At 38.7% G+C, this 26,487-nt stretch overlaps 1 protein-coding gene across 4 annotated transcripts; it reads right to left on the bottom strand.

The window, feature by feature from the left end:
• Positions 1 to 60: 60 nt before the first annotated feature.
• Positions 61 to 26,054, bottom strand: LOC113059268 (OTU domain-containing protein 7B-like). Of its 4 annotated transcripts, none has more exons than XM_026227640.1 (12): positions 25,826 to 26,054; positions 11,968 to 12,148; positions 11,202 to 11,378; positions 10,756 to 10,983; positions 10,179 to 10,280; positions 9,730 to 9,857; positions 7,626 to 7,732; positions 7,394 to 7,521; positions 6,962 to 7,111; positions 6,627 to 6,741; positions 5,510 to 5,594; positions 61 to 5,175 (listed from the first exon to the last, which is right to left on the bottom strand). In XM_026227640.1, the coding sequence occupies exons 2-12, from the start codon at positions 12,050 to 12,052 to the stop codon at positions 3,721 to 3,723; spliced, it is 2,760 nt and encodes a 919-aa protein (XP_026083425.1). In that variant the 5' UTR covers positions 12,053 to 12,148; positions 25,826 to 26,054; the 3' UTR covers positions 61 to 3,720. The 4 variants fall into 4 exon arrangements, with proteins under 4 accessions (XP_026083425.1, XP_026083426.1, XP_026083428.1 ...); XM_026227641.1 differs by having other exon boundaries at positions 5,516 to 5,594; XM_026227643.1 differs by having other exon boundaries at positions 11,220 to 11,378; positions 25,826 to 26,053.
• Between the last annotated feature and the right edge of the window lie 433 nt (positions 26,055 to 26,487).

Here is a 26,487-nt window from a genome sequence, read left to right as displayed (position 1 = left end):
TTGTTATTACAAAGTTAAATGTAGAATGAGGGTGCAACATGAAATCAATACAAACAACTGTTTAAATACAATGAGAATTTTATTAAAACAGTGCAAAAAGAAAAAAGAAAATAAAACTAACATAAAAATCAGATGTTCTTTCCACCTAGATTGCACTGTCACACAGCCTGGGGTCACCTTTCAAAACAAGGAGAAAGGTCAAACAGCTGAAAACAAACACAAACTGCCCAATTAGCCTGAAGTAATGCACAACGTTTAATTCGATAGATTGCATCTGCCAGTTCTGTACATGCAACAGTTTCAGTCTCATGCAAATCTGAGAATGCGGATGACTGTAGCTCTGTCACATCCATGAAAACATACCATATAAAAATAGTAAGCTATATCATAACAAAACAAATCCCACTGTATTAAATAAGAGAATTTAGTGTGTGAAAACTGATGGTGGACACAACCACAATCATTAAAAAAAATGTCCTCGAAATGCAATTAAGTATCATAATAGCTTTAAAATAGAAATCGAAATTAAGAAACTTCAGGAGGCCCGTCTGTTTGACAACTAGCCACATAAGAAAGAACATCCTAGTTTCAGAACTAAACATCCCAAACTTTTGAAAAATCTTACTACAAATATATATTTTCAAATCATACCTTGTCAGATCACTGATGGAGAAATTAGTTTGTTCACAAGAAACTCTCTCGCCATAAGCTCCAGAATACTGACTCCACCACAAATTCAGCTGACGGTCCTACAGCATACATTCTTATCTTTAAAAAACACTGTAAAACTGTGTTTGATTTACAAAAATAACTTGAACGTATTTATACATTTTTTATTTCTTTATACAAAAATGTTTGCACTCTTATTGATGTCCAACACCCGGGGTGGCTGAATGAGCTTTCCATTCATTAAATAACTGGATCCGTTAAACGCAAGCGATGAGTAGATTAGAAAGAGAACATAAACTCCTATAGAGAGTAGCTGTCATTTCATTGACAATTTCCTCTTGTTTGTGCCTTGAAAGCTGCAATAGGTTTGCAAAAGCACAATTTACCAGACGCACACACAAAGACAAGCTCACACGCTGAATTCCTTTTTGCAACTTAGCAGAGTGGAAATCTGGGTAAATGGTATATGCCTTACTTAAGACAAAAAAAGAATAAATACAAAAAAAACAAAAAAACAATTGCATGAGTTAATTGTTTGCTCATATTCAAACGTGCTCGAAAAAATAAAATAAAGGTACTTTCTGAATCCTAAAGCAGCAGCATACTGTCCCTTATTTACACTATGAACGTGTCATGGGTCTCAAAGGGTCACTGTAGGGATGCATTGATTCAGACATTAATATAAGAGTAACAAAGAAACCTAAACATGTGTGCCACCTATTGGTTATAAGACTGAATAACATCAAAAAAAAATCTTGCTGTCTTTTGGGTGAAAAATAAATCTAGCAACCCTTCAGATTCTTATTTTGCTGCAAAACCTTACTCTGTCATAGATAATACACAATTTAGTGCTATTTAGAGGTATGTTGAAATTTTGTTAGGATACTAACCTAGCATATATTTAATTGTGCAAATCAGTAATGCAAATGTGGGAACTTTGTGACCTGGAGCTGACACAGTTATACAAATATTTGTATAAGACTGATTAGATTTGTATTGAGTGCTTGAGAAGCGGAAGGGAGTTTGCTGTGACTACAACACCAGCTCTACAACTACCACCCATGCAGCACACTAACACTTAACCACATCAAATGAACATGATCACAGCAGCAACATCCTCTTACAGTACTATAGAGCCCATTTCACATGAGCAATGAGAAGGTAAAGGGACAGGCCAGCCCACAATGAAGAACCTGTCATCATTTCCTCACCATCATTTCGTTCTGAACCTGACTTTCTTTCTGCTGTCAAACACAAAAGGTGATGTTTAGCAGAATGCCCAGACTGCTCTTTTCCATATAATGAAATTAAATGAGTACATTTGCTCTGCTGCGCAAAGTCAAAACGCTGTAACTAAATATTTTAACAAAGCACAATTAGTAACAAGTAAATGACATGTAACAGACTGGTGTGACTCATCTAGATTCTGAGTCACGTGTGCTATATTAGCAGTTTTGCTTTCCAACGTAGCTCTCCAAATCTCATTCGCACATCCACTTTGGCTGTTGTGCTCCGTTACGACACAAGAACCGAAGGCTGTTTGTCATCACTGGTGTCAAATTTGCCAGTAAGTGAGCTGGAGGAGAAGACCTTCTGTGAATAATGACTTCTGGTCTATTACTTACATTAAGTTATTGTATGGCTACTTGAAATATACTGCACACGTTGTATGGTCCACATTTAACATTTTGTATGGAAAAGAACAATCTACTTTTGTATTTGCCGGTAATACAGGTTTGGAATGGCATGCAAGGCTGAGTTAACAGTATTTTTATTTCTGGCTGACTTTATCGGAGGCTTTACTGTCTGTTAACAGCGTAATATAGTATACTAGAAAGATAAAATCTCAATACACGGTGCATCGTATAAGTGAGATACAGAGAGATCTGCAAGCATCCACAAAAATCAAACAAAAGTATAAACTACCCCTGTAAGACTGAAAAGGCAACTAGGAAACAAGTTAGCAGTGGCACCTACAGCCGAACCCTGACCTCTGCAGTCCATGCGAGTGGAACTGCAAGCTCTACCTCCAGAACAAAGCAAAATGCCAGACTAGAAGCACAGCAACATAACAGTCTATTCATTGTTGTGTCCGGAACACACACGCACAAGCTCTGGACATTAGAGAAGTGCTTGATTTGGTCTGCTCTGGGGGTGATCGATCATTAACATTTGGGGCAGTAACATTTGAAGTGGTCAGAAACTGTTTCAACATCAGCCCCCGTTTGACCTGCGAGCACCTAGAACTCATTTATTAGCAGAACCAATAGAACACTTCAGCATGATGTACCATTTCCTTTTTTGCACAAATTTGAAAAGCTTTGCACTTTTAAATGTTCTAGAAATACTAAATAAAACATAAACTACTGTGATTTTTTACAATGGACATGTGATGACCCAAAGCGAAACCTTTGGCTATCAAGGTTCAGTTCCATAAGTTGAAAATCTTAGAAGCGAGAAAGCACCATTTTTGCTAATTTAAGCCAGTCGGGTATGACTTCAAAAGGGTACAAGTTAAATTACTGTAGCGTTGGGACAATGCAGATAAAACTCACTTAAAGTTAATTGTGGGTTTTTGCCTTACACTCGCAATATGGCAAGTCTAACTTTGATTGCAGCTGAGATCCTACTTGTAATGTCTAGTATACAAATGCAGCGGATATAAATAAGAATTTTCTGGTTGTGCTTAAAATGTCTTTTGGGGTATGTGGCATGTTTGTGTGATGCAACAGCACATTGTGCTCCAATGTCTATTGCCTGTGCTTTACATTCTCACCAACAGGAGGAGACAAGGAGACAGGAAAGAGGATGAACACTTCAAGCAAATGTGGGAGGAGCTTAAAGCTCCAGCCTATGCGCCACAGCAAATGTAACACAATAGCAGTCTTGTTCCCACAATGGCCACTCATTGTGGATGCCAAGTCTCAGTAACCTGGTTCAGAAAGGCCGAACTGGTCTTAAAGCAAGATCCACACAAACAGGATATGTTGTGGCTCACACGTTGGGCTCCAATGAGTCCTATAGTAGAGAAACTGGACAGAAATTGTCCATTCAAAACCTGTGTATGGCCGGCTCCGTTTCCCGTCTCCTCAGCTCCTCTCGGTAGCAGTACGAGCAGTAATTGCCCGTCTCGGGGTGACCGTAGTAATTGCAGGTAGGCATTCGGCATCTGCTGGACTGCAGGTTGGCGAGGCCACCTGCACTCCCTAAAGAGTAATGCCTCACGGGCATCGGTCCGTTGTGGCTGTCCAAAGTGAATCGTGCGTCCCTCAAGCCATTTGTGTAGCCTCCAGCAGGTTCAGTTTGGTAATCAATTGGGTCATGCTCTTGGGGAAAAGACGTCAGGCAGGGGCTGATGATACGGGATGGGCTGCCCAAGCTGTTGGAGGGTGGGTGGTACTGGGTATGGGGTGGGCCCTGTGCTAGGGGGCAGTGTCGGGGCAAAGTAGCATAGGATGGTAGGCCTGGGTAAGAAGACGTTGAACCTCCAGCCAGCTGCCGTCGTGTATCCAAATAACCATGCATATGGAGATGCTGCGTGAGTGGGGAAGGAGAGTGGTCAATGAAGTTGGCCCTAGGGATTGGGACCACACCAGAGTACATCACTGGGCTGAAAGATGATGACTTCAAAGCATTAAAGGTAGGAGGTGAATTATCAGTAACTTCCTCTTTGCTTTCAAAACTTCTGTAACTCAGCTCAGGCCCGTCCTTTTTCAGTTGGGTCCCAGCAGTCGTTGCAAGACCTCCTGTCGCTTTCCGTTCAGCTTCTCTTCTCTGTTCTTGTTCAGCATGGAAGCGCTCCTCGGCATCAACCAGGTAGCGTTGTATCATTTCCTCCTGAAATGGCTGCCGGTTGCTTGTAGCGAGTAGTGCAGCGAAGATGAACTTCCTTTCGCCTTGCATAGTGGCTCGAAGGATGCTAAGACTCACTTTCACATCAGAGCTATACTTAAAAGGGTCACTTTCTGAAGAATAGCTTCCATTTTGTCGCTCACTGGTTGAGGATGGTGAGCCTTTCCCAGAGTCCTCAGAGCCAGTTTGAATAGAGGGAGAGCTGTCCTTACTGCCCTTTCGACCTCTCAGAGAGCCTTTCTTCTTCTCTTGACTCTCCTGTTTGGGTCCAGTTCCAGTTGTATTCTTCCCCGTCATCAGGCCTCCCACATTCTTCTTAAGCTTACTGCCCAGGCTCTTTCCAAAGCTACCCAGCTTGTTTGCAACAGAGTCTGCACGTTTCTTGTCCTTATCCTTTTCTTTGTCTTTCTTCCCCTTCTCCTTTCCAAGTGTGCCGGTTGTCCCTGCTGAACTGTTACTGGATGAGCTAGAGGAGCTGGAAGATCCACCACTTGTTTTGCCTGTAGTCCCACTGGTTCCAGTAGTGCTGCTGTCTCCATTGCCATTGGAACTGCTGCTGACAGACTCTTTATCAGACTCTCCAGAGTCTGGCGGGGTGCGGGCATCCTCTCCTGCAGATGCCGTAGGTGACTCTGGCTGGGCCAAAGGGGCCTGCTGTGGATACCAAAAAAAATAAAAAAAAATAAAATTGTATAGATGCTACATGATTTAGCTGGAATACAAATAAAGAGCACACCACAAATCAAAAGAATCATAAGGTAATAGTTTTTTACCAGACAAGTTTATATTTAGATATCGTGGAAATGGGAAGTTATCATAAAACACTGCAGTTTAAGTGTTTTTTTGTTGTTGTATGTGTTAGAAATAAAAACGCTTTGGATGTACTTTTTTTTGTTGTCAGAGCAAATTTACTAAAGGTTTCCGGCTGATAGTTTACACTAAACCAGTGAAATTATTCTTAGCATGTCAAACAAAGCAAGAAGCTCACCTGTACCTCACAGGGTAGAGGAAGCCAGGTGACAGTCATGTAGCTATGCAGCAGATGGAGCTTGGCCTCCAGAGATAAGGTTACACTGAAACCAAATAAGAGGCAGGTCAGAGCGCTGATATTTACTTATAAGTGGCACTTAAAATGCCTGACCAAAAAAAAAAGAGAAACCTTATTGAAACATACCGAGCATGAGAATTAATTAGCATGTTTCATGAAAAAAAAAAAAAAAAAAAAAAATTAAGTAGTAAAAAGTCAAGATGTGCAGATGTATTTAACAAGATAATTACATTTTTTGGGGGTTATCAAATAGTGGAAAAATCACTGTGAATAAGAGGAAACTATAGATGCGATTTAAGACCTTCTCTATTCCATTCATAGCAAGCATTTAGTGATAATCTGAATTAAAGTAGGAGAGCTGCTAATCTTATGTGTCGGCCAACATTGCACAGTCCCAGCAGGATCCACAGGGCTAATGTCGTCATTATGGTCAGACATTACTGAACTCTGCTGTAAATGAGTCAGAGCTGAGTAATTCTGCACTACATAGTCAAAATAACCTGGATACTTTAAAAACATTTTTCTGAGCAAATCTGGTATAGGCACAAGACACATCAATTACAGGAATGTCCAGATTTAAAACAAGCAGAAAACCTATGGATGGCATTTGTGACATGCGGCTGATGACCACAGGAAATAATTTTGACTCATCCCTCAGACTGTATAAACACGCAAATATAGCAAAGAGAAATTACTCTCATAATATCAACATAAATATGAGCTAAGCATTTCTGTTTTAAAACACTCCAGAATGTCTTGCTTCAGATTAACATGCAAGGTTAATTACTGTAAACAATAATTCAATCTGAATCAAAAATGCATGAGCGTGAGGCTTTTTAATGCATTAAACTAGGTGGTACACTTGTACAGAGGATTACATAACTGACAGTGGAGCGGAGAAAGTGACGAGTGCCTCAAAAAGCTGGGAAATGTTGATGTTCATGTAAAGGACACAAAATAATAATAATAATACATCCAGATTGCAAAATGCATACTGCAAATTGTTTTGTAACTAGAGTATTGCTTAAACAGACAAATGTGCATAATGAAATTCTACCTTGCTAGCATGACATTATCATTGTCATCTTTGCCCCATTCCCAGTCTTCTCCAGGGTCCACGGCAAAGTGCAAAGGCAGCATCTTATGATCCGAGTCTGTCAGAGGGATCACCACTGCAGAGGTTTTTACCAAACAGAAGGTAACAAATGGTCAGTACCATTCCGAATTGCATTACGATTGTGGCTTATTTACAAACACAAAACAGAATATTTAAATGAACTCCAGAATTCTTTTGCAGAATTTGTTCGGTCTTGCTTTGAAAAACTGGTTTATCAAGCAAGAACAGCAAACAGCAAGCACCATAAGATTTGCTGCATATAAACCACTCCTCACCTTGTTCTTTGGAACTGTCTTTCTGCTCCATTGAGACCAGGGCAGAGAAATGGGCCTGGTCATATGCCAGAACGAGAGGGGAGCGGTGGCACTTGTTGGCTGGTACTTCCAGGGGCAGGTAAATCCCTCCAAACGGGATTGGTGCAAAAGCTAAACAACAGACAAAAAGATAACCTTTGCTTATGGAACCACGGAAGACAAATGGAATAAGCATTATTTAAAATTACATAGTCAACACTTTTTTTGTGCCACTGCATTTTTCTGCTGTAGCCATAGTCCTAATGTGCCCATGGTTACATTATATCCATGAAGATATTGATGGAGTCATTTTTGCCACTTGGCTTCAAAAGACAAGGAAGGCAGTTTTGAGTTGAGAATGTTACCTCAAAGTTTGTCAAACACCTCTAAAATAAATATTTTGTCCTTATTTACCTTCTCCCCCAGAGTCCCGCAGCATGGTGTCAGCCACCACCACTATTGGCCTGCGGAGCACATGAGCAAGAACGAACACATGAAACTCCTCCAGGCTCTCGTACACCGGCTCCTCCTGTGACTCGGCACTGCAGGACACAAAACACACTCTCACAGCACGAACAAAACACTCCAGAAAACCTCTGTTTACAGCTTTCAATGTAGAAAATAAAATCAGACGTAATCAACACACCTGTTGCTGCCATTGGTGCTGTAGTGTATCCTGGGTTCACTAGATGCCAGTTTCAATAACTCATTCCACTCTTTCTGCCACTCTTCCTCCGTGTAAACCAGTCCCGACTGCACACAAATCCACACACATAATCATCATTAGGCTAAAACCAAGGCCAAATTTGTGCAGATTTTCAAATTTTCCTAATTACACTATTGTTCGAAAGTTTGAATTTTCAGCATAATTACTCCAGTCTTCAGTGTCACATGATCCTTTAGTGTTCATTTATAATTAGTAGGGATGCACCGATACCGATACTGAGCTCCTGTACTTGTTAAAATGCCCCGATACCAAACGCAGATACCACACAGCATGTGCTTAATGCCAAATTCAGACAAAGAAACACCGACAACAGACAGCAGAATATGTTATTAGAGATTAAGGATGTATGCAATGAATATTTTGTTAAACATTCAGTATTAAAATAAGACCATTTATAGGGGCATTCACTTTAAACAATTTATTTCCAAAATTAGGCATACACGACTTTCTGGCAAAAGTGAATTTAGCAGCCTAGGCTGTTACTACTTGTTCCTCTCATTCTGCACCAGTACAAATACTGTATGTTGCACGTGTTTTGCCTACTTGTATGATTCTGCATTATATGAATGGCTTTGGATTATAAATCGCATCATGTTTCAGATAAAAATAAAAAATTTGTCTTCTATTTGGAAAAATATCATAGTTAGGAGATTTATAACGTGTGGTTCCCTGCATTATTACAGGAAAACTCGTGATTACAGCACTAATCTGCTGCAATGGAGCAGCTCTTATGCTATTAAATTCATCATGTTGAACCACAAAACAAAAAAATTAACAAAGAAAGTAACAAAAACTTGTAAAATACATTTTAATGAGCATAATTAAGTGTGAAAATAACCAAAAGGATATACAGTCAAACCAAAAATTATTCAGAAACCAGATTTTTTTTTATTTTTATAATAGGTGCAGTGTATTATAGTTAATTCATGGAAGTGAGGATAGCAAAATAAAGTAAACTGTGACAAATTATACCCAAAAAATTCTTCAAACAGTGGACCACCAGTAAAACCGATAAAAATTTGGGACCAAAAATGATTCAGACCGGATTAAAAAATGAAGATGGATGACAGCATGCCGAGGAGACCTCAGGCTGTTATTACGGCTAAGTGTTGCTCGACTAAGTATTGATAGTTGTGTTAATACATTTATAGTAACAGCTGTCTTAATAATTTTTGGTTGATTGTAATCCATTACATACCTTTCTTTCAAAGATATCTAACATTATCAAGATGAATTTGTTCTGGCACACAGTTTAATTCTGAGTTCTTGTCATATTTTATTACTATCTTAACTATGTAGAATAAACTCTAAAAATGTAAGATATGTTGAAGGTGTCTGAATAAATTTAGGTTTGATTGTATTTAATAAATTAAGTTAACATTATTACATACTCTTTTGGTTTCTGTAACCAATATTTAAAAAATATGTACAAATGCAATAAAAAAAATATCGGTATCGGTACACAGTATCGACAAGTAACAAAAATAAAATTATCAGTCGGGCGAGTATTGGAAAAAGTGATATCAGTGCATCCCTAATAATTAGTATCAATGTTGAAATCAGTTGCGCTGCTTTATACATTTTATTTTAGAATTCTTTGGTAAATAGAAAGTTCAAACCAACAGCATTTATGTAAAATATAAATGGTTTATACCGTTATAAATGCCTTTGCTGTGATTTTGTTTATTTTGTAAATGAAAGTATTAATTTCTTTAAAAAAACAAATGGTAGTGTAAACAGGGTTTCCCAAACATTGCCTTATTTGATTACAGCCATTACCGCACTGCTCTTAAAGCATCTTCTGCTGCCAGAGAATGAATTTGCACTTTCAATAAGCCCGTCTTCTTTTTTATATTTACTTTGTATACATGTATATTTCCCCCAGGGAAAGTGCCGCCACACATAGAATGCAAGTCTGTGGGAAACACTGGTATATTTTATTTGAAGCCTGATACTAAATTGACTAGTGTTATCTGTGGCCATCTGTTTGAACAAAATAAACCAATAGATAAAGTGCTCGAACCTCTTTGTTCTGCATGGTTTGTTGCCATCTCCACCTTCGCTTTAAAGCCTCCCTCTCCTGCCCATGATCCATCAGAGCATAGAGAGACTTCCGCAGCATCAGGTCTCGATCATGAAAGCCCCACATACCTGCATATTAATGTTTAATGTTTTAAGCATAATTACCAAATTAATATCTTGGTCTGGCAGTGGTTTCTAGGCAAGTATGCAGTTCTTTTACTGTTGCTTTGGAAATAATAGTTACATAGGTACACTACAAAAGTAACGCAGTAAAAAAGCTCCTGTATTGAACTCTATGCCACTCCAATGAGCATCTATTTTCAATAACACATTAATTCACAGGAAGAAAAAATCGTTTAGCCAATAAACTTCATGTGGAATGAATATGTATAAAAACTCATATCATCTGTGCTGATCGCCTGCATACAAAAAGTCTGTTCGAACACTTACCCAGTGAGGCGGCGTGTAACAGACAGTTCCCATCACCACTAGTAGCCAGAGGTAATAAACTCTGACAGCCAGTCCCCAAACCAGTCCACCAGTTCAACCGTCCTGTTGTTTGGGGGGTGGGGGAGGGGGCAAGGTTATGACAATACTAAATAAATAAATATGACATTACTATACTTCTTAAGTCTTTCTATGGCTGAATCAAAATACAAAATAAAAAAATTCTCATACTTTCCTGTAATATAGCAGGCAAAACAGCATAAAAACAGCGTAGTATGACCAAATTCACAGTAAACAAGAATTTATCTGGAGAGATTCTTAAGTGTGTATCCAGTGGATACTTTACCATCCCTAATACTTCCTACTAACACACGAGAAGCTCTATATGCTGCCTATGTAGGGCATTTCAAATCAGTCACTTATGAAGTTACATTTTAGTCAGCATGTTTATGCAGTAGAGAATAAAGCAGCTAACCATAATGCTATGTTAGAAATATCTGACAATAAAGCCTATAACATCAAAATATTTGGTAATATAAAACAAAGTTGGAGAAGAGATTCTTGAACTGAAATGACTAACCAGCGTGCTCCAGTGCCACCATCATGGACTGCTCAATGAGGTCTCTCTCGATGAAGCCGCGGAAGTCGTCTCTGTAGACTGTGAGGTCAGGCAACTGGAAGGTGCAGAGCGGAGTGTCCAGAAGCAGTTCATTGCTGCTGCCCGTACTGGACATGTGTGAGCGGGCCAGAGAGACAATGGTGGAGCTGGCATGAGAGATTCCCCTCGACAACCGCTTCTCCGTGGCAGCTGCCATGATACATTTTCAGATTACTGCATATACTCGAGAATATGAAACTAGACACTGGTAACCTATTATTTGGTCGACCAGATAACAACGTTAGTCAGGTGAGAGTGGGCAAGGCTTTGAAATGACATCATATGCAATTACTGTCATGATCAGGGTAAATCATTTACAGAAAGTATGAAACACATTTGAGAATCGAGGTCAGGCAACGCAGACAGACCTTCTAGTGCATTTGTACCTTGCGCAACCTCATCTTGGCGATTCAAGAAGGGTCGCCCCGTCCGCTCAATGGAGGGATATTCTCTCTCCTCAGCAAATGTGTATGAGAGGTTCCCAGCGTGCACTTGTCTCAGTTGTTCAAAGTCACTCAGCGCAGCCGAGAGGTCCCAATTCTTTCCTGCGAGGAAAGCCACATTCATGAAGCATGCAAGAAAAGGAGAGTTCAGACTTCCAGTGCACCTCTGCTTAGGACTTTAAACATTAACCCGACATCGCAACAAAGGTCAATGACACGTTCCACTGTAGTCACTTATACTCACGAATACGGAGCAAATAATCAGTACCACCTGTCAAGCAAGCATACTGCAGAACTATACATATTTTAACTCATTCTCTTATCTGCAGTGTTGCTAGGCAACATGCGCTGGGTTTGGTACGGCTTAACTGCACACATTCATATAGTTGTTCTTTTGCTCTTCTGCAATCACCTAATCATAAAGACCTTAGTCAGGGAAGACACCATATTGAATTATGCATGGCTCACCCAAACAGAATTAGTCAGAATGGTATCCATAATAATAATAATAATAATAAATGTTACAATGTAGTTTTGTAAAGTATACATAATCAAGAAAAGTTAAATATAATATAAAACAATAAATTACAATTAAAATTACATAAATCTCACACACACAAATAAACATATACATACGGTACATATATATAACTCAGTGAGGACAATGGGGAACAGGATGGTTTTTGCTCACCCTCCAGCAGGTCTCTGGCCAGTCCGGGTTCAGCTCCAGTAGAACGGACAAAGTCGGACAGGACTGCGTCCATATCCAAAGTCATGTGATCATGAATTTACAGTGCAGAAGGGGGCATCAGGAGAGAGAAAAGACAGGAGAGCAATTCTCCCTCACAGCAGAAGGACTGTTTCGGCCACACCTAAAGAGCAAGAGAAGAAAACAGACAGTGAGGCCATGTTTAAGCTTTGGCTCTGTGCATCATATTGGTGCACATTACCAGAGATCTGTTGACTCCAGCAGTCACATGTCTTTCCTGTGACCTCAGGAGCTCAGCTGAACGCTTCAGTTTGCATTACAGAGAATTTGCAATTCATTAGAAAGATGGCTACTATGATAGCGCTGTTCTAGGCACATTCTAAAGCCCCAAATTATGTTAATTCTATAACTGAAAAATAAAAAGGAATTAAAAATCACATATTGGGGGGAAAAAAACACCCACACAGACAAAATCAATGACAGGGCTCAGCAATAAGGATGTTTTCTGCCGACCTCACCAGCAATATTACAATTTTATTTGTATTTTTGCAAAATACACTACAGTTCAAAAGTTTGGGTTGAGCAAGATTTTTTCTTAAATAAATTGTTACATAAGATTTCAAAGCTGTTTAAACTTAGTACCAAGGTTCCACAAAACTATTTAGCAGAACAACTGTTTTCAACATGTTTCTTCTTAACAAATCAGCATATTAAAATTATTTCGGAAGTATCATGTGCGACTGAAGACTGAAGTTATAATACTGAAAATGCAGCTTTGCATCATAGGAATAAATTACACTTCAAAATATATCCAAATAGAAAGCACTTATTTTATAATAATATTATATAGATGTTTTTACTATATTTGAATCAAATACAGCCTAGGTGAGACAGCAAGAAAACTTTTTTTTTTTTGTTCTCTTCAAGTCATCATGAGAATTTAATATGTGTTTGAAAGTCATAATTATGAACATGTGCATTAAAGTTAATTTGGTCTGAATAAAATAGATGTATTTTTAGTTTTAGTTTTTACTCTCTTTTATACCTTTTCAAAAAAGGAAGCTTTTTTGGATCAAATTTAACACAAAGAAGAGCAAATTATGTGTGTAACTGATGCTTTGTCTGTGTCAGCACAAGAATGATACATAGATGATGGAAAATGTAGCTTTGTCACGCAAACCTGTGGACTGGGTAAATGAGTAACATTTTCTAGCAAGCTTTATAGCTATTCCTCAACACCACCACAAACAGACTAAATTCTACAGTCAATATTCACAATTATCCTACAAGTTATGACAAACCAATTTTTTATAACTACCATGATTCATAAATCCACAGAGCTCAAAATTTCTCACTAAATATTATGACACAGCAAGTACCATGAATGTGTCATTATCTCGTAAGTACATTTATTTGAATGTGACTTGAAGGATGCACAAAATCACATCACAGTGCACAAATCACAATTTACATAACAGTTCTGAATGTTTATGTCTCAAACTACACTGTCCAAAGCATCCTGACATATAAAGAGATGGTCAGCTGAGAAGCCAGTGCAGGAAAGCACGAGACGAGACAAACAATGCCACTACAATATCCATTTCTGCATGATTTACATTTTCAGAATATCATGGAGAGTGATTTTGTGCCTCTATGCAATGGGATGCTTTCCTATTCGTTTGACTGGTACTATATATATATATATATATATATATATATATATATATATATATATATATATAAAAACAAACACATTTTTTGCTATGATCACTCAAATGTGGTGATCAAACACTTATAAGCACTTATAATCATAAAGATATGTAATGGAGGCTGAGCATTTAACAATTTAACAATAGACTTTATTATCCAAAATGAGTTTGATATCAGTGCACTGAACAGTAAAATTGATGTTTCATCAACTTTAATTCAAATAAAATCCATTCAACTTTCAAATTCAAATTTATTCGGGAATCGCATTATTGTCTTCACATAGATGAAACTTACTAGAGAAGTGTTAAGTGTGACATAATATACATCTATATACCTCTTTAATTTATGTAATTGTCCTTTGAATGTAACATGTACGTTCCCTTAGAACTGGAATCATGAACAAGAGCCCTCCTTACTGAAGTGAAAGTGTTGACTGGTGTCACTATCTCATGATAGCCAGTGGATCTCCACCAAATTCGGGGGATAACTTAATCTCGTGGAGCCCTCACCTGTTGGTTTGGCATGATTTTGACAGAGCGTCAAAATGCAGTAGTGCATAGCTCGTTTTTGCATTTTCATGTGGACAAGATTTTATAATAACAATTTTTTTTTTTTTACTTTAAGTACAAAATCTTAGTTCATGTTAGCTCATTAAATAACACAGTTGCAAGTTTCGATTTGAACAACGTGTTATATACTATTGGAATACCTGAAATGAATAAATGTTTAGAAGAATTTTTAATTGGCAGTTATGTTAACTAATGAATTAACTAACGTTAAATAATGAAGCCCTAATGTAAAGTGTGAATGAACAATAGAGAATCAACACACTTTCAAACAATTTCTAGAGCATGTTGTAGCCCAGATGAAAACTAAAAAAAATTAAAAAGTTTGAAAATAAATAGACTATTAAATCCAAATATTTAAGTATTTGGCGCTGTGATGAACACCATGGTGCAGCTGCTTTATTTATGGGGTTTCCAGAGTAACAGCTGCATTTCCTGCAGTTTAGCGCCATCTGATGTCAGATAGTGAATGTGCTTTCATTCAGCGTGTCTCTCACGTGTTCCCCCATGTGCTTCTCATGCGTGCTTGTCTTTCAAGCAGGATACAGTGGTGTTGTGCATTTTGACCAGTTGATGGGAATAGTATTCTTTAAATGCATTAAAATTTCTGAATAATTTGTAATATAAAATTATTCACGGTATTTAGGAGTGCCCACGATAACAATATCGTGCATATTCATTACCGTGATACATCGCACCACCGAATACCGGCATAGGTCTAGTGTGGACTAGGCCTAAATCTCCTCTCCCTGATGTAATGGTGCATCCTGTCAGCGCTGCCGTCACCTCCTTTAAGCTCTGACTCAAACTTTTCAACATAATGCAGATGACTCATGATTTCTTACTGGGCCCTTCCCACCTCTATGCCCAATAAAAAGACAGGCAGCTCACAGTGACACTGATTGACATAAAGGGCTTTTTTAGTGAGGGAGCTGCTTTCTCTTTTGCTTGGACTTTGTTTGGCAATTACAAAAGAGCAACTAGGGAAAGACAAACAACAACAAAAAACAAGAGAGTCAGTTGAATCTAGAACATGATTTAACATCTCTATCTGATGATTTCTAGGCATGTAAAGCGCTCCTGCCCACAGTTGCTAATCAGACTAATCCACTGGGTGGGGATAAGATTAGTGACTCAAAACAGCTCCTGTCAAAGTTCAAAGGAAATATGAAGTGCTAAATAAAACCTTGAATGACTCAGTAGTGTACAGCTCGCTTCACACTCACCTTGCATCTTTCATTACATTAGTTAAAGTGAGTCAGTCTTCTATAACACAAACAAACACACACACACACACACACACACACACACACAACAGCAGTTCCAGAGGTCTGAGCCCACAGGACAAGGTCATAAGACAATCATAAAGCAGGACAATCCAACAAGCAAAATGGTCAAAGACAGAAGTTATGCATGATGTTCACTCAAAAACATCTTGTGAAGTGAAAAATCTGTGCATGTAAAAAAGAAAATCGGTCATTGGGAAATTTGTAGAACTTTAAACCATTGCTTCCGGATAAAATATTAATCTGTTATTCTCCAGTGAAAAAGTAATTTTTCTAAATCAGGAAAGAAATATGACAAAAAGCACTGTTTACAATCAAAAACAGTCTAAGGGGCTGTTCACATATCGCGTCTAAAAATGTGTGGAAAAAGCTAGGCGCGCCGCTTTCTTCTTTCCAAAGCACTCGGGCAGTTCCGCTGCTGAGGCATCTGCCGTTGCTTAGCAACCATGACCTGCTTTCTCGATGAAGACGCGGAAATTTCAAAGGATAAATGGATTTGCAGAACTAAAAATAGCTTGAAGTAGCTCTGCTACTAAATTTATTTCAAAATGGCAATCCATTTACAGCTGTGATCAGCTGTTCCTTCATCTTGGCTGAGCTTTCAACGTTGTTAGGGTAAAGGATGAAGCTGATTGGTTAGTGCGCTAGCGGCATTCTGAAAAGTTGAGATATTTCTAACTCGATGCGGTGTGGACGCGCCTGGAAAAATTTAGCGCGTCGCACTGCGTGCGCGTCGCAAGTGCTTCCATTGGAAATAACGAACTTGAGCCCGCAAAAGACGTGATATGTGAACGGCCCAACAGAGTTGTGTGAATTGTGATATTTTTATCAGCTGTTTGGACTCTCATTCTAATAGCACCCATTCATTGCAGAGGGTCCACTGATGAGCAAGTAATGTTATGCTAAAGTTCTCCAAATCTGTTCCTAATGAGGAAACAAAATCATCTACATTTTAGATGGCCTAAGGGCGATTATATATTCTCAGAATACTAGTTGAAAAAAACTAACAAAAGGCTACCAGCATGTTAACAGGGTCAGTTTATAGGCAATTTGGATGGTCTCTCAACGTCACACATGTAGCATCATTACGACATCCAGGTTTTGCCAGAGACACCTAGGTGATGGTTTGTAGTCAGACAAGCACCCAACAGATTGCTCTGCACAGGCTAACTGGGCTTTTGACTGTTATATAACGTGTGTTGCTGCCAACACATGGGTGCTTTAAGATAGCACGATCATTGAAACAGAGACACACAAGCAGAGGTCAACACGATTGTGTTTGCTCTGTGGAATAACTCTAGCCCTCTAACCTTTACGACTGATAGCTGCCACTGTGTACAGCTTAATCTAATAATAAAGATTTGCTTAAGTTGATGGAAATAACACAAATGCTCATAACCTTTGCACCAGTTATAAAACAAGTCATGGCTCAATAATAAAGATGACCCCACGGGTCAGTGAGAGAGAGTAGGGATGCACCAAAATTAAAAATTCTTGACCAAAGCCGAACAAAATGAAACACTGGGCCGAAGGCCGAATAAAGAATGCATTTTTTTTTTTGCCAACCGCAACAAATAGATTTTCCAAAAAGCTTTGACTTCATTGAATAAACATGAGCACTGCATGTTTCAAAATCAAAAACCGATGCGGGTGTTTTTATATCACTGTATTTCAGAAAGAAACGACTGTATTTAGAAAATTTCCGATTTCATTTTAATTTCATATTGTATGTTATATACAATTACATAGAGAAACCTCCATCTCTCCCGCTCTTAAAGTGCTTCCTGCCGGCAGAATTTTTTTTGCATATGTATGTATATATGGGGGCAGGGGAGTACCGCCACAAATAGTGTGTAAGGATGTGTTACACAACTAGATGCTTTTCCACTGTCGGGTAGTGATGGGTCGTTCCTGAACGAATCTTTATTGTGACTCGGGAAGAATGAGTCGTCTCGGGGAGTGATTCATTCAGTCATGCATGCAATAAAATTCTGTAGGTTCACAAGTTTACACCCTTGGTTCTTAATGCATAATTTTTAAACAAATATAAAAAAAAGCTTAAGGCTGACCTTGGAAAAAAAGAAAACATCTAATCAATCATCTGTCATTTGCAGGTGTGGCAAAACACTGATGACTAAACTACTTTGATGTAAATTCTTACATTGGGAATTGGGTCAAAAGTCTGATGAGAGCGATGTATTGTAAATGTAAACATAACAAACATCTTTGGAGCGTTCTATGGGTCTAGAGTTTCCAACGCACGTTCAAGCTCTTATCAGCAAAGCACCAAGTTTAGAAAAGCCCATTCTTGACTACAAAAAAAACAGGCATACAATCATACCACCCCCCCCCACCACCAAAAAAAATGGCACAAAGTAAAGTCTGCAAAACAGACAGCAGTGAAAGGGGACACAGAAGAGCAAGAAATCTGACAAACTGGCACGTTATGAATACCATGGAACACAATGCACTTTACTGATATGATTGAGAAGTATTTTTTTTACAATGAGACCAGCTTGCAGTCAATTACGTAATACTCTATTACCAAAACATACAGTAAATCATTAAGATAAGAGAATGATGTCATCGTCAACTTGTTGCTGTGTCAGCGAGTTAAGGACAGGCATTAGAAACATAGTGTGTATAATGTATCATGCTAGCAACTGGATGCTGAGCTAGAACATCTACAGAAGGCAGTGCCTTTAAAAATAAAAGTTTAAAGCTTTTGTATGGAAAATAGTTACAGTTTGCTAAAGTCAGCTTATATCTTACAATACAAATACTAAGAGATAAGCCTATCAGCCAGCCCACACAACATCTGCCCCAACAGATTCTTTCAGCTACCAATAAGAGCACAGTACTCCATTTAACACTTATTAAATCCCATACCACCACAGATTTTCACCAAAACAAATCAGTGAAGGAAATGCAGAATGCCCGCCATCTCAGTAGTACCATGGCAATTCTGCTTCAAGGCTAAGACTACTGCTGTGTAGTGCTGGCGGTATACCGGTGTTTATTTTCCTTATGATATGAATTTTAAAAATACTGCAATACCGGTGTTGTTTAAATAATGTTCGGAAAGCGTCTGATAGGGGTCTCTTTTCACTGTTGCACTGTGGCGGGGACTAGAGATCGACCGATATGGGTTTTTCTATAGCCGATGCCGATGCCGATGTTTAGAGGTCAGGGTCAGCCGATGGCCGATATGTGCTGCCGATTTTTAGGGCCGATATCTTGGAGTTTTCCCCTTGATTTGCATGCTAAAATGTCACACTAATAATAAGTGGATGCACAACACATTTTTTCTAAACCTATCATAATTTATTGAGCACTGACTTGAACCATCTCTTCATTCATCTTAATTTAGTGCACTAAAATTAATAAACTGACCAAGTATTAAATATATAAAACAGGTAATATATATATATATATATATATATATAAATATATAAAGTTTTAGAGCATTTACATTTATCAAGTAGAATTTTTCAGGTTTGTTGGAACATAAATGTAAACTTAAATATACATTTAAATAAATACAATTTTAGAAATAAAAATCAATTAAACTGAAAAATATAAAAAAATTAATATATAAAAAATAAATAACAGTAGTGCTGCAAAGACACTAGCAACCAGCAACATTTGTGTTTGGTATAAATGACACAGAACACCTAAAGTGCATTCTAATTTCGAACTTACATCGCAGTCTGTTCATTATTAAAATAAAGTAGAGTCAACCAAACATTTAAAAAGTTACACTGCAGTTTAAATACACCCTATACCGGTCCTCTCTGCTGTTATGCAAAGGACGTTTTTGCTCATGTGAAGAGGATGATTTTTCCGTCTAGTTTACATTAAAAAAAATATTATAGTTTAACATTCAGATACATTGCGAATATGGAAACATTTGGATATGTGCAGAACGAGACGTGAGCAATAACCTCCAAATACATCTAGTCAAACCCGCGCTCGCTCGTCCTCGTATGGACTTAGTGCACATGGCATAATATCTTCTTTTTAACAATAATAAGGACTTCTCATCTCCCAGTCTGCTGTGATGAAGTGAGCAGTTATCATCACAGAGCTCTCCGTCCCCCTGGACGTCCACCCGTCTGTCGTGAGCGCAACAGAGGATGCTCGGGATAGCTCATCCACAACTTTTTTCTTCTCCTGTTCATAAAGATCTGGCGCAATCTTTTCACTCTAACCTCTTTCCTTCATCATTATATCTGACAGGGAAGCCAAAATGCGCGGGGCGTTCAAGCTCCTCCGCTCGGCATTATAACTGAGTGTGGACTGAACATGCACAACTTTTTTGTTTTTTTTTTGTTTTCATGAATCAATCCGCGGGTCACGCGTATGTCGAACTGAAGATATTGATCTGAACGGATCACGGATCAATGATGATCCGTTCCACCAATACTATAGTGTCATTTGAAAACATTGCAGTTGCGTTTCAAAATACAACAACGAGCACCACGAAACCATTTAAAGAGGCGCATTCAGCGGTCTCCTTGACGGGAAACATTCAGCAAAGTAAAATGATCTCAAACGTATGGCGCGCTCTCTTCATTTTATCAAACGATCATAATCACATTTATTCATTTTACAGTCCTGCTACTAGCATTTTATTAATACTAAAACCTCTTTAATTCAGGTGAGAGCTTTTTTTCCAAGTGGCTTTTGCACATAATAATAATACCGCTGCAGACGCATTTTGCAGCATTAAGGTTATTACTTGATCGTTAATTTAAACGACGATCGATCATGGAAATTATCAAATATTGACATCCCTAAATACAAATGAGTTGGATGGAAAACTGGTTATTGTCTGCATCAAACCATGCTTCCGAGCACATGTGATTCACCGTTCTGGGCAGCTCCAGGACGTCGGTCTCTCAGAGCGCGGTGGTGTCTGTGAGCGGGGCGGAGTAACGGAGCCCTCAATCACGCTGCAGTGTTTGTAAGAGCTGACAACTTCTCCACCCCATTTACAGAGTGAAATTTTCTGACTACCTTTATCTCGCAGGTCTGTTGTTGAATCTTCCAAAAGCTTCACATGCAGTGGCTGCAGCAGCACTTTCCACCGCGCCAATAACACGGGGCTGCCCGCCGACGTGCCTGACTTTAAATCGGCGCTACTAAACACGGATATCGGCCGATGCCGATATATTAAAAATTGACAAATATCGGCCCGATATATCGGCCGAGCGATATATCGGTCGACCTCTAGCGGGGACATAGCTGTTTGTGCTACGAAGCATGAAAGTTCCAAAACTGAAGCTGTAGAACTAGTAGAACGTGATGACACAGAAGAACTCGTCCACAATATCCATTGACTGCCACACATATCCACTGCCCACTGCCATCAGCTCCCGCACCACACACACACACACACACACGAGTGTGACTTCAGCGATAGATTTAGCAACTTTCAGACGCTTTATCAGCTTTTTTTCATAGAATATATACACTGACAAACCTAGCGACTTTAGCTATGATTCAGTTGGAAGATGTCGCCAGCGCTGCCCCGCGAGCGCAAGGTCTTACTCTCCCGGCCCAGTGTTGTCTCTCTCAATGTCTGATCTGTGCAGTGAGTGACAGAGGAACATCGCTTTCAGCAAGTCATACTGCAGCCGACTCGTATAATAATAAATGAGTCCAAAACAGCGTTTCCAAGCACCTGTTTTTTTACTGTTTGGAATTATAAATATGAGCATAGTGCATCTGTTAGTATTTTGCACTTTTTTATTGTTTGTTTGTTTTGTTACTCAGACGCAGATAGTGCGCTGCATGAGACAGCTACTGCTGTGCTGCAAAAAATAAGAGAGAGAGAAAAAAATATTAACAAGAGTTATGTTGTCATTGACCCTGGCAAACAATTCACCAAAGTTTTTACAGTAGAGGAGAGTTTGCCATCCCAAAAGAAACAATGTATGGACCACGAGTCACACTGTACTGTGTACATGATTTGGGTTCCCCTATTCCCTTCACATCTGACTGTGTAAGATTTATGTATTTGAAATTCACAAACAGACATCAGAAAACTAGCCGTCTTAGCAGGTGAAGTGAAGTCTGAAGACGGCTTCTGTCATTTGAAAAATGTGCAGTGCTCACTGTGCCATGGGAAACTAGCTGCAGCTCCAACAAAGGATGCTATTGTTGCATGAATGATGACTTTGAGTTGTTGCATTTACTCTGATCCTGTTATGCAATCAAAATTAATGTGGCAGGGTGTGGTCTGAGTTTTGATTTACACATCTTTCTTAATGAGATTTTATCAAGTGTTGCCATGACCATAAACAAAATTAAAGAAACATACCTGTACAAGACGCTTAAGCAAGTCAATCTTAACTGCTTTGTTACTCAAATAAAACACTTCAAACAAAGTGGGTTCATCAGGTTTTGCTTTTCAACAGAATAAATAACAAATATTCCTTTCATAGCAAACAAATGTATAATCAAGTAGGACTCCTGGACCATATACCAAAATACAGGCATCTAACGTGTGTGCAACAGCAGCTCAATAGAAATTATCTACAGCCTAAGGCAACTATTGCTCATGTGAATCCCCACATGCTGCAAACTCGACAGCCAGGCATCTTTGCATCAATCCCTGTGATGTCATCCAAGGCGAAAGACTCCTCTAGAGCTTCTCTGGGATAGGATTACGGCTGCTCTGGATCAAGACTGATGTTCAAGGCATGAGGAATGAGCCATGTGATCAGCACACTTTCACACCAGGCACCCGGCCCAATGACAGTCACAGCGTGGGTGGATTGGGTAAACTGATGGTTACGTGGCTGATATTGTTTATTTGACTCACTGACCACAGTTTAAAACTACCGGGTCAGCTTTAGTTGCACAGTATAATCTGTGGCACTGAAGAATAGCAGTTTCTTAAAGAAAGCTGTGAAGCTGACGCATAGGTCTGGGGCAGCAAGGTATGCTGCTAGCGGGACTCTCTAGAGTAATGAATCAAACCGTGGGCACTGGCTGTCGTCACCTGGCTTTTTAGAGAAACCAAGAGAACAGTTAGCTCCTAGAAGCTCTGTCCTGTAGAAAAAACAACCTGCATTTTAAAGACATCAAGTGATAGCCTATATTTTCTATAAATTCTGTATATTTAAACAAAGCTAGATGTCTAAAGCGGAAGGTCCCATATCAATTTAATATGGTGCCTGTGTTTATCGGGGCAGATGATTGTTGTGGGAGCATTTTGGCTCAGTGGATAACACTGTAAGTGATATGGAGTCTCTGCCCCACCTGCTCTCATTTACCAGCTGTTCACAGGCCCACTGGTGAGGGGACACCACGTAAATTTTCATAATTAACAAGCAGTACCTGCACCTAGCTCACAATTAGCTCTCAAAAGAAAAAAAAGGAAATTACACAAACACAGATTGATGTGAAGCATAGAATATAACTATCAGTTAGCAGGTGTCTGAAATAGCACACGTCAGTAAACTTATTTATCAATAATATAGGGTGGCTATATGTCTTTCTTTTTCCTGGACATGCCTTTGTCAGGCTTTCTAAAATGTCCAGGTTTTGGCTTTGTTTTCCTATTTACATGCTCTCTACAGTCCCCATACATTATATGAATGCCCATTTGAATTGTTTTGGTTGTTCTCTATAGATCGCACCTTCTCACACGCCACAATTTCATGATTATGTACAATGCCTGCATGCGATTTGTCAAAATACTTTTCAGTCATTATCTTCAATGTGTAAGAAAAGAACAGGAAAACAAAACCAAAAACTGGACATTTTGGGCAATTTAGAAATCAGAGCCAAGTCATGTCCAGTAGAAAGGGGACACTTACTAACCCTGCAGGTACAACTATTACTATTAAATGGTGACAGTAAAATAATCTTATAACAAACATGCACACTGCTGTAAAAAGGCCCAACCCAAGTAATGATTATTGAGAAATTCCTGACTCTAACAATGATCTATGCTGGCCATTTAAACATGCTTATCAGCATAACTTTAAAGCATGTTTTCATCAATAACACTCTCTCTGAACTGTTTTAACAGAGATGCATGATGACATCACTGAATCCAATGATGAACTGCCGATGTCATTTTGCATTATTGACAGACTGTTTTCCTAGTTAATGTTGTTCAGTAGCTTTGACACAATATGTTTTGCCTCTGAACTTCACCATGACTAACAGAAAACTGCAGGTTAGCAGAGCTACAGGACAGTTTAAGTGTTAAAACATTCTGCTTTAAACACAAAGCAAGATGTCTAAGACAATGTAAAGTAACTTAGTGGACTGTCCTGTGGTGTGACAAGTTAATCTACATAAAACTGCATCAAACAGCATGTCAAATTATATAATAATTATTGTGCATGCAGCTTTCATGACTTCATATTCATATTATTCTAGAAACTGCATGGAAAATTTCTACTTTTAAAAATGTATTTGTCACAGAACATGTATATATATATATATATATATATATATATATATATATAAAAATTAAAACAAAAGTTAATGTTCATGCTCAATTGTCAGTTATCCAAGTATAAAAACAAATATGAAATCATGTGGGTCTGTGTTTAGACTACGAAGGCTTAGCTACTACTATTTTCAAGGTCCACACAAGAGAAAAAACAAGCCCAAACTGTCTAAAACCCCAAGACTTTGTTTGCATGTCCTACTTTCATGTTTAGGGGTGGCTGCCTTCACTAAACAACAAGCTGACAAAAGAGCTTGTAAACACAGAGCTGAATAATTCAGGGCTGTCTGTAACCGTACCCACACATTGTAGGGATTCAAACCATGGCAGCAAGTGCCCACAGCTTTCATTTTAAGCGGGGTTCAGTACTGAGCACCCCACACTCGAAGATCTCTGTTAAATTCCACCAAAAAGAACTGAAAAAGAAAAAAGAAAGAAAGTTGTGGGAAAAGTATCTAATTAACTTAAATTCCTTAAACTGTCACATACTCGTTTGGGTTACTGAAAAGTTCAACTGAGATGGGTGCAATCACACAACAAAACATTTAAGCTGTAATTGGCCGGTCACTTTAATATACGGTTAAAGATGCAATCAGTATGACTTTGCTTGCGTTTAACAAACTCTTACTAATTATTTGATTGATTTTAGCAACTGATCTCCCACGGTTTATTCTCAATCAGTGTTAGACTGCTATTTTAGACTGCTGTTTTGAGAATTTATCGTAATATTGATTGGGCAACCACCTCCATGTTGAAAAAAACCAAAACAAAACATAGTCTTCTAAAAGACTGGAGTGACATATTTAACCAAATAAACTTCCCTTTTCAAAAAATTTAAAAAATAACTTATAAATGATGTGTGTGTATTATGTATTATATATATATATATATATATATATATATATATATATATATATATATATGTATATATGTATGTATATACACACACATTTATACATATATACATATATATCTTATAACATACATAAACTTGAAAAGATTATGAACTTTAGCTGAAATTGTCATATGAAGATAATAACTAAGGATGCAAATCAGGTCATCATAAAATACATTGGATATAATATACACTTTGGGACAAGTATTGTGCACAGTATAATAAGCTACGGTATATAAAGCAAATGGCAAACAAATATGATGCACAGGTCAGCATATGCAGTATCACACATAATTGAAAACCAAATGCATGTGAAGCACAAAGGGTCAGTCGCCACAACCATAGGCTGCCAGATGATATCGTCAATAAGTGTTCAATAATCTATAACACATTTTCAAATCTAAAACCTTTAAACTAGACAATTAATCTTTCATCGAGACTGTCATTGCTTGACCAGTCAGTTAACGTTAGCTGCTCGGCTAGCGGACAGTGAGGGTCTCTCAAAGTTACCGAGCCACAAATATTGTGTTGGCCCACAAACTGAGTCTTGTTATACAATTAAGAGCGTTTAATAATAATTGTAATGAACTTTTATAGTTTGGGTGGTTAGTTAACACAGTTTCAGCAGTTAAAAAAGGGTCCACCATTTGCTCACCGTCCCCTCGGTTTGTCCAGCCTAAAACATGACCTGACGGCCAACTTTCTCTTATTAACGCTCTACTTTCACACAGTTTTTCTAGAGAAAACATCTAACCTGGTGTCAAACTGTGGTTATAGCGGACATAACTGACACTTTTCTTTAATCACCGACACTCGGAGGCTGTGGAAAAACGACCCCGGTTCAGTTACAAAACACTCGTGAGGGGTTTTCTGGCTCGTGCGGCTAAAGCTAACGCAGTAACGCGCTTACCTCGAGCGGCCTCGCGGAATTTCTCTCTCATTTCCTCACACTCTGGGCTTTACTTTCGCAGAAAATGACTTCCTCTAGGGTAATACGGTATTCAGTTTTGAGTATATGCCAGAAAGACGGCTTGCTTCTTGTCCTAAAAAGACTTCACGACTAAGTACATTCTTACTCCCACAACAACAACAATGTCAACCAAGGCGCTACAAATCCGCCCATCTAAGGAAACTCAACTGGCAGTTTGGCCCAATCAGAGAGAGAGTTAAGTTTGACAGGCACATACGTGAGCCAATGGCGGTAGGAGTTTCCAGTTAAGCTCCGCCTGTGGGCAGTGAGGGCAAATGTAAAGAGAGAGTGGGGAGCTCAGTATTCCACGCTGGTTGGTTAACCACATTGTACATGGTGAGCATCGGATCTAGGAGCCCACGAAACAAAATCGGACCGGAGTGACGGTGACAAAGCAATAAGCAATAATGTTACTTGAGGGGGACCGGCTTAGTCACGACGTACTTTGCTGATGCTGGAAAGAATATCTTTGGTCAATTCTACGTTCTGTCAGCGTGACATGATGTCAGTGGAAAACTCGTCTAAAACATTTCATAATGGAGATATGACATTCCTCTGTGGTGTAAATTCCAGTTCTGATGAAATACGACGATATTAATTAC

Source organism: Carassius auratus, chromosome 41 (assembly GCF_003368295.1).
Source record: "Carassius auratus strain Wakin chromosome 41, ASM336829v1, whole genome shotgun sequence".
NCBI lineage: Eukaryota > Metazoa > Chordata > Actinopteri > Cypriniformes > Cyprinidae > Carassius > Carassius auratus.
Note: the sequence above shows the minus strand (reverse complement) of the source record. Positions and strands in the feature narration are given on the sequence as shown.

Excerpts from the sequence above, each read along its gene's own strand:
- LOC113059268 (XM_026227640.1), bottom strand. The coding sequence starts at position 12,052 with ATGACTTTGGATATGGACGCAGTCCTGTCCGACTTTGTCCGTTCTACT. Across the intron at positions 11,379-11,967 it reads GGCCAGAGACCTGCTGGAGG|GAAAGAATTGGGACCTCTCG; the intron begins GTGAGCAAAAAC and ends CTTTCCTCGCAG. Across the intron at positions 10,984-11,201 it reads AGGTACAAATGCACTAGAAG|CTGCCACGGAGAAGCGGTTG; the intron begins GTCTGTCTGCGT and ends GTATCATGGCAG.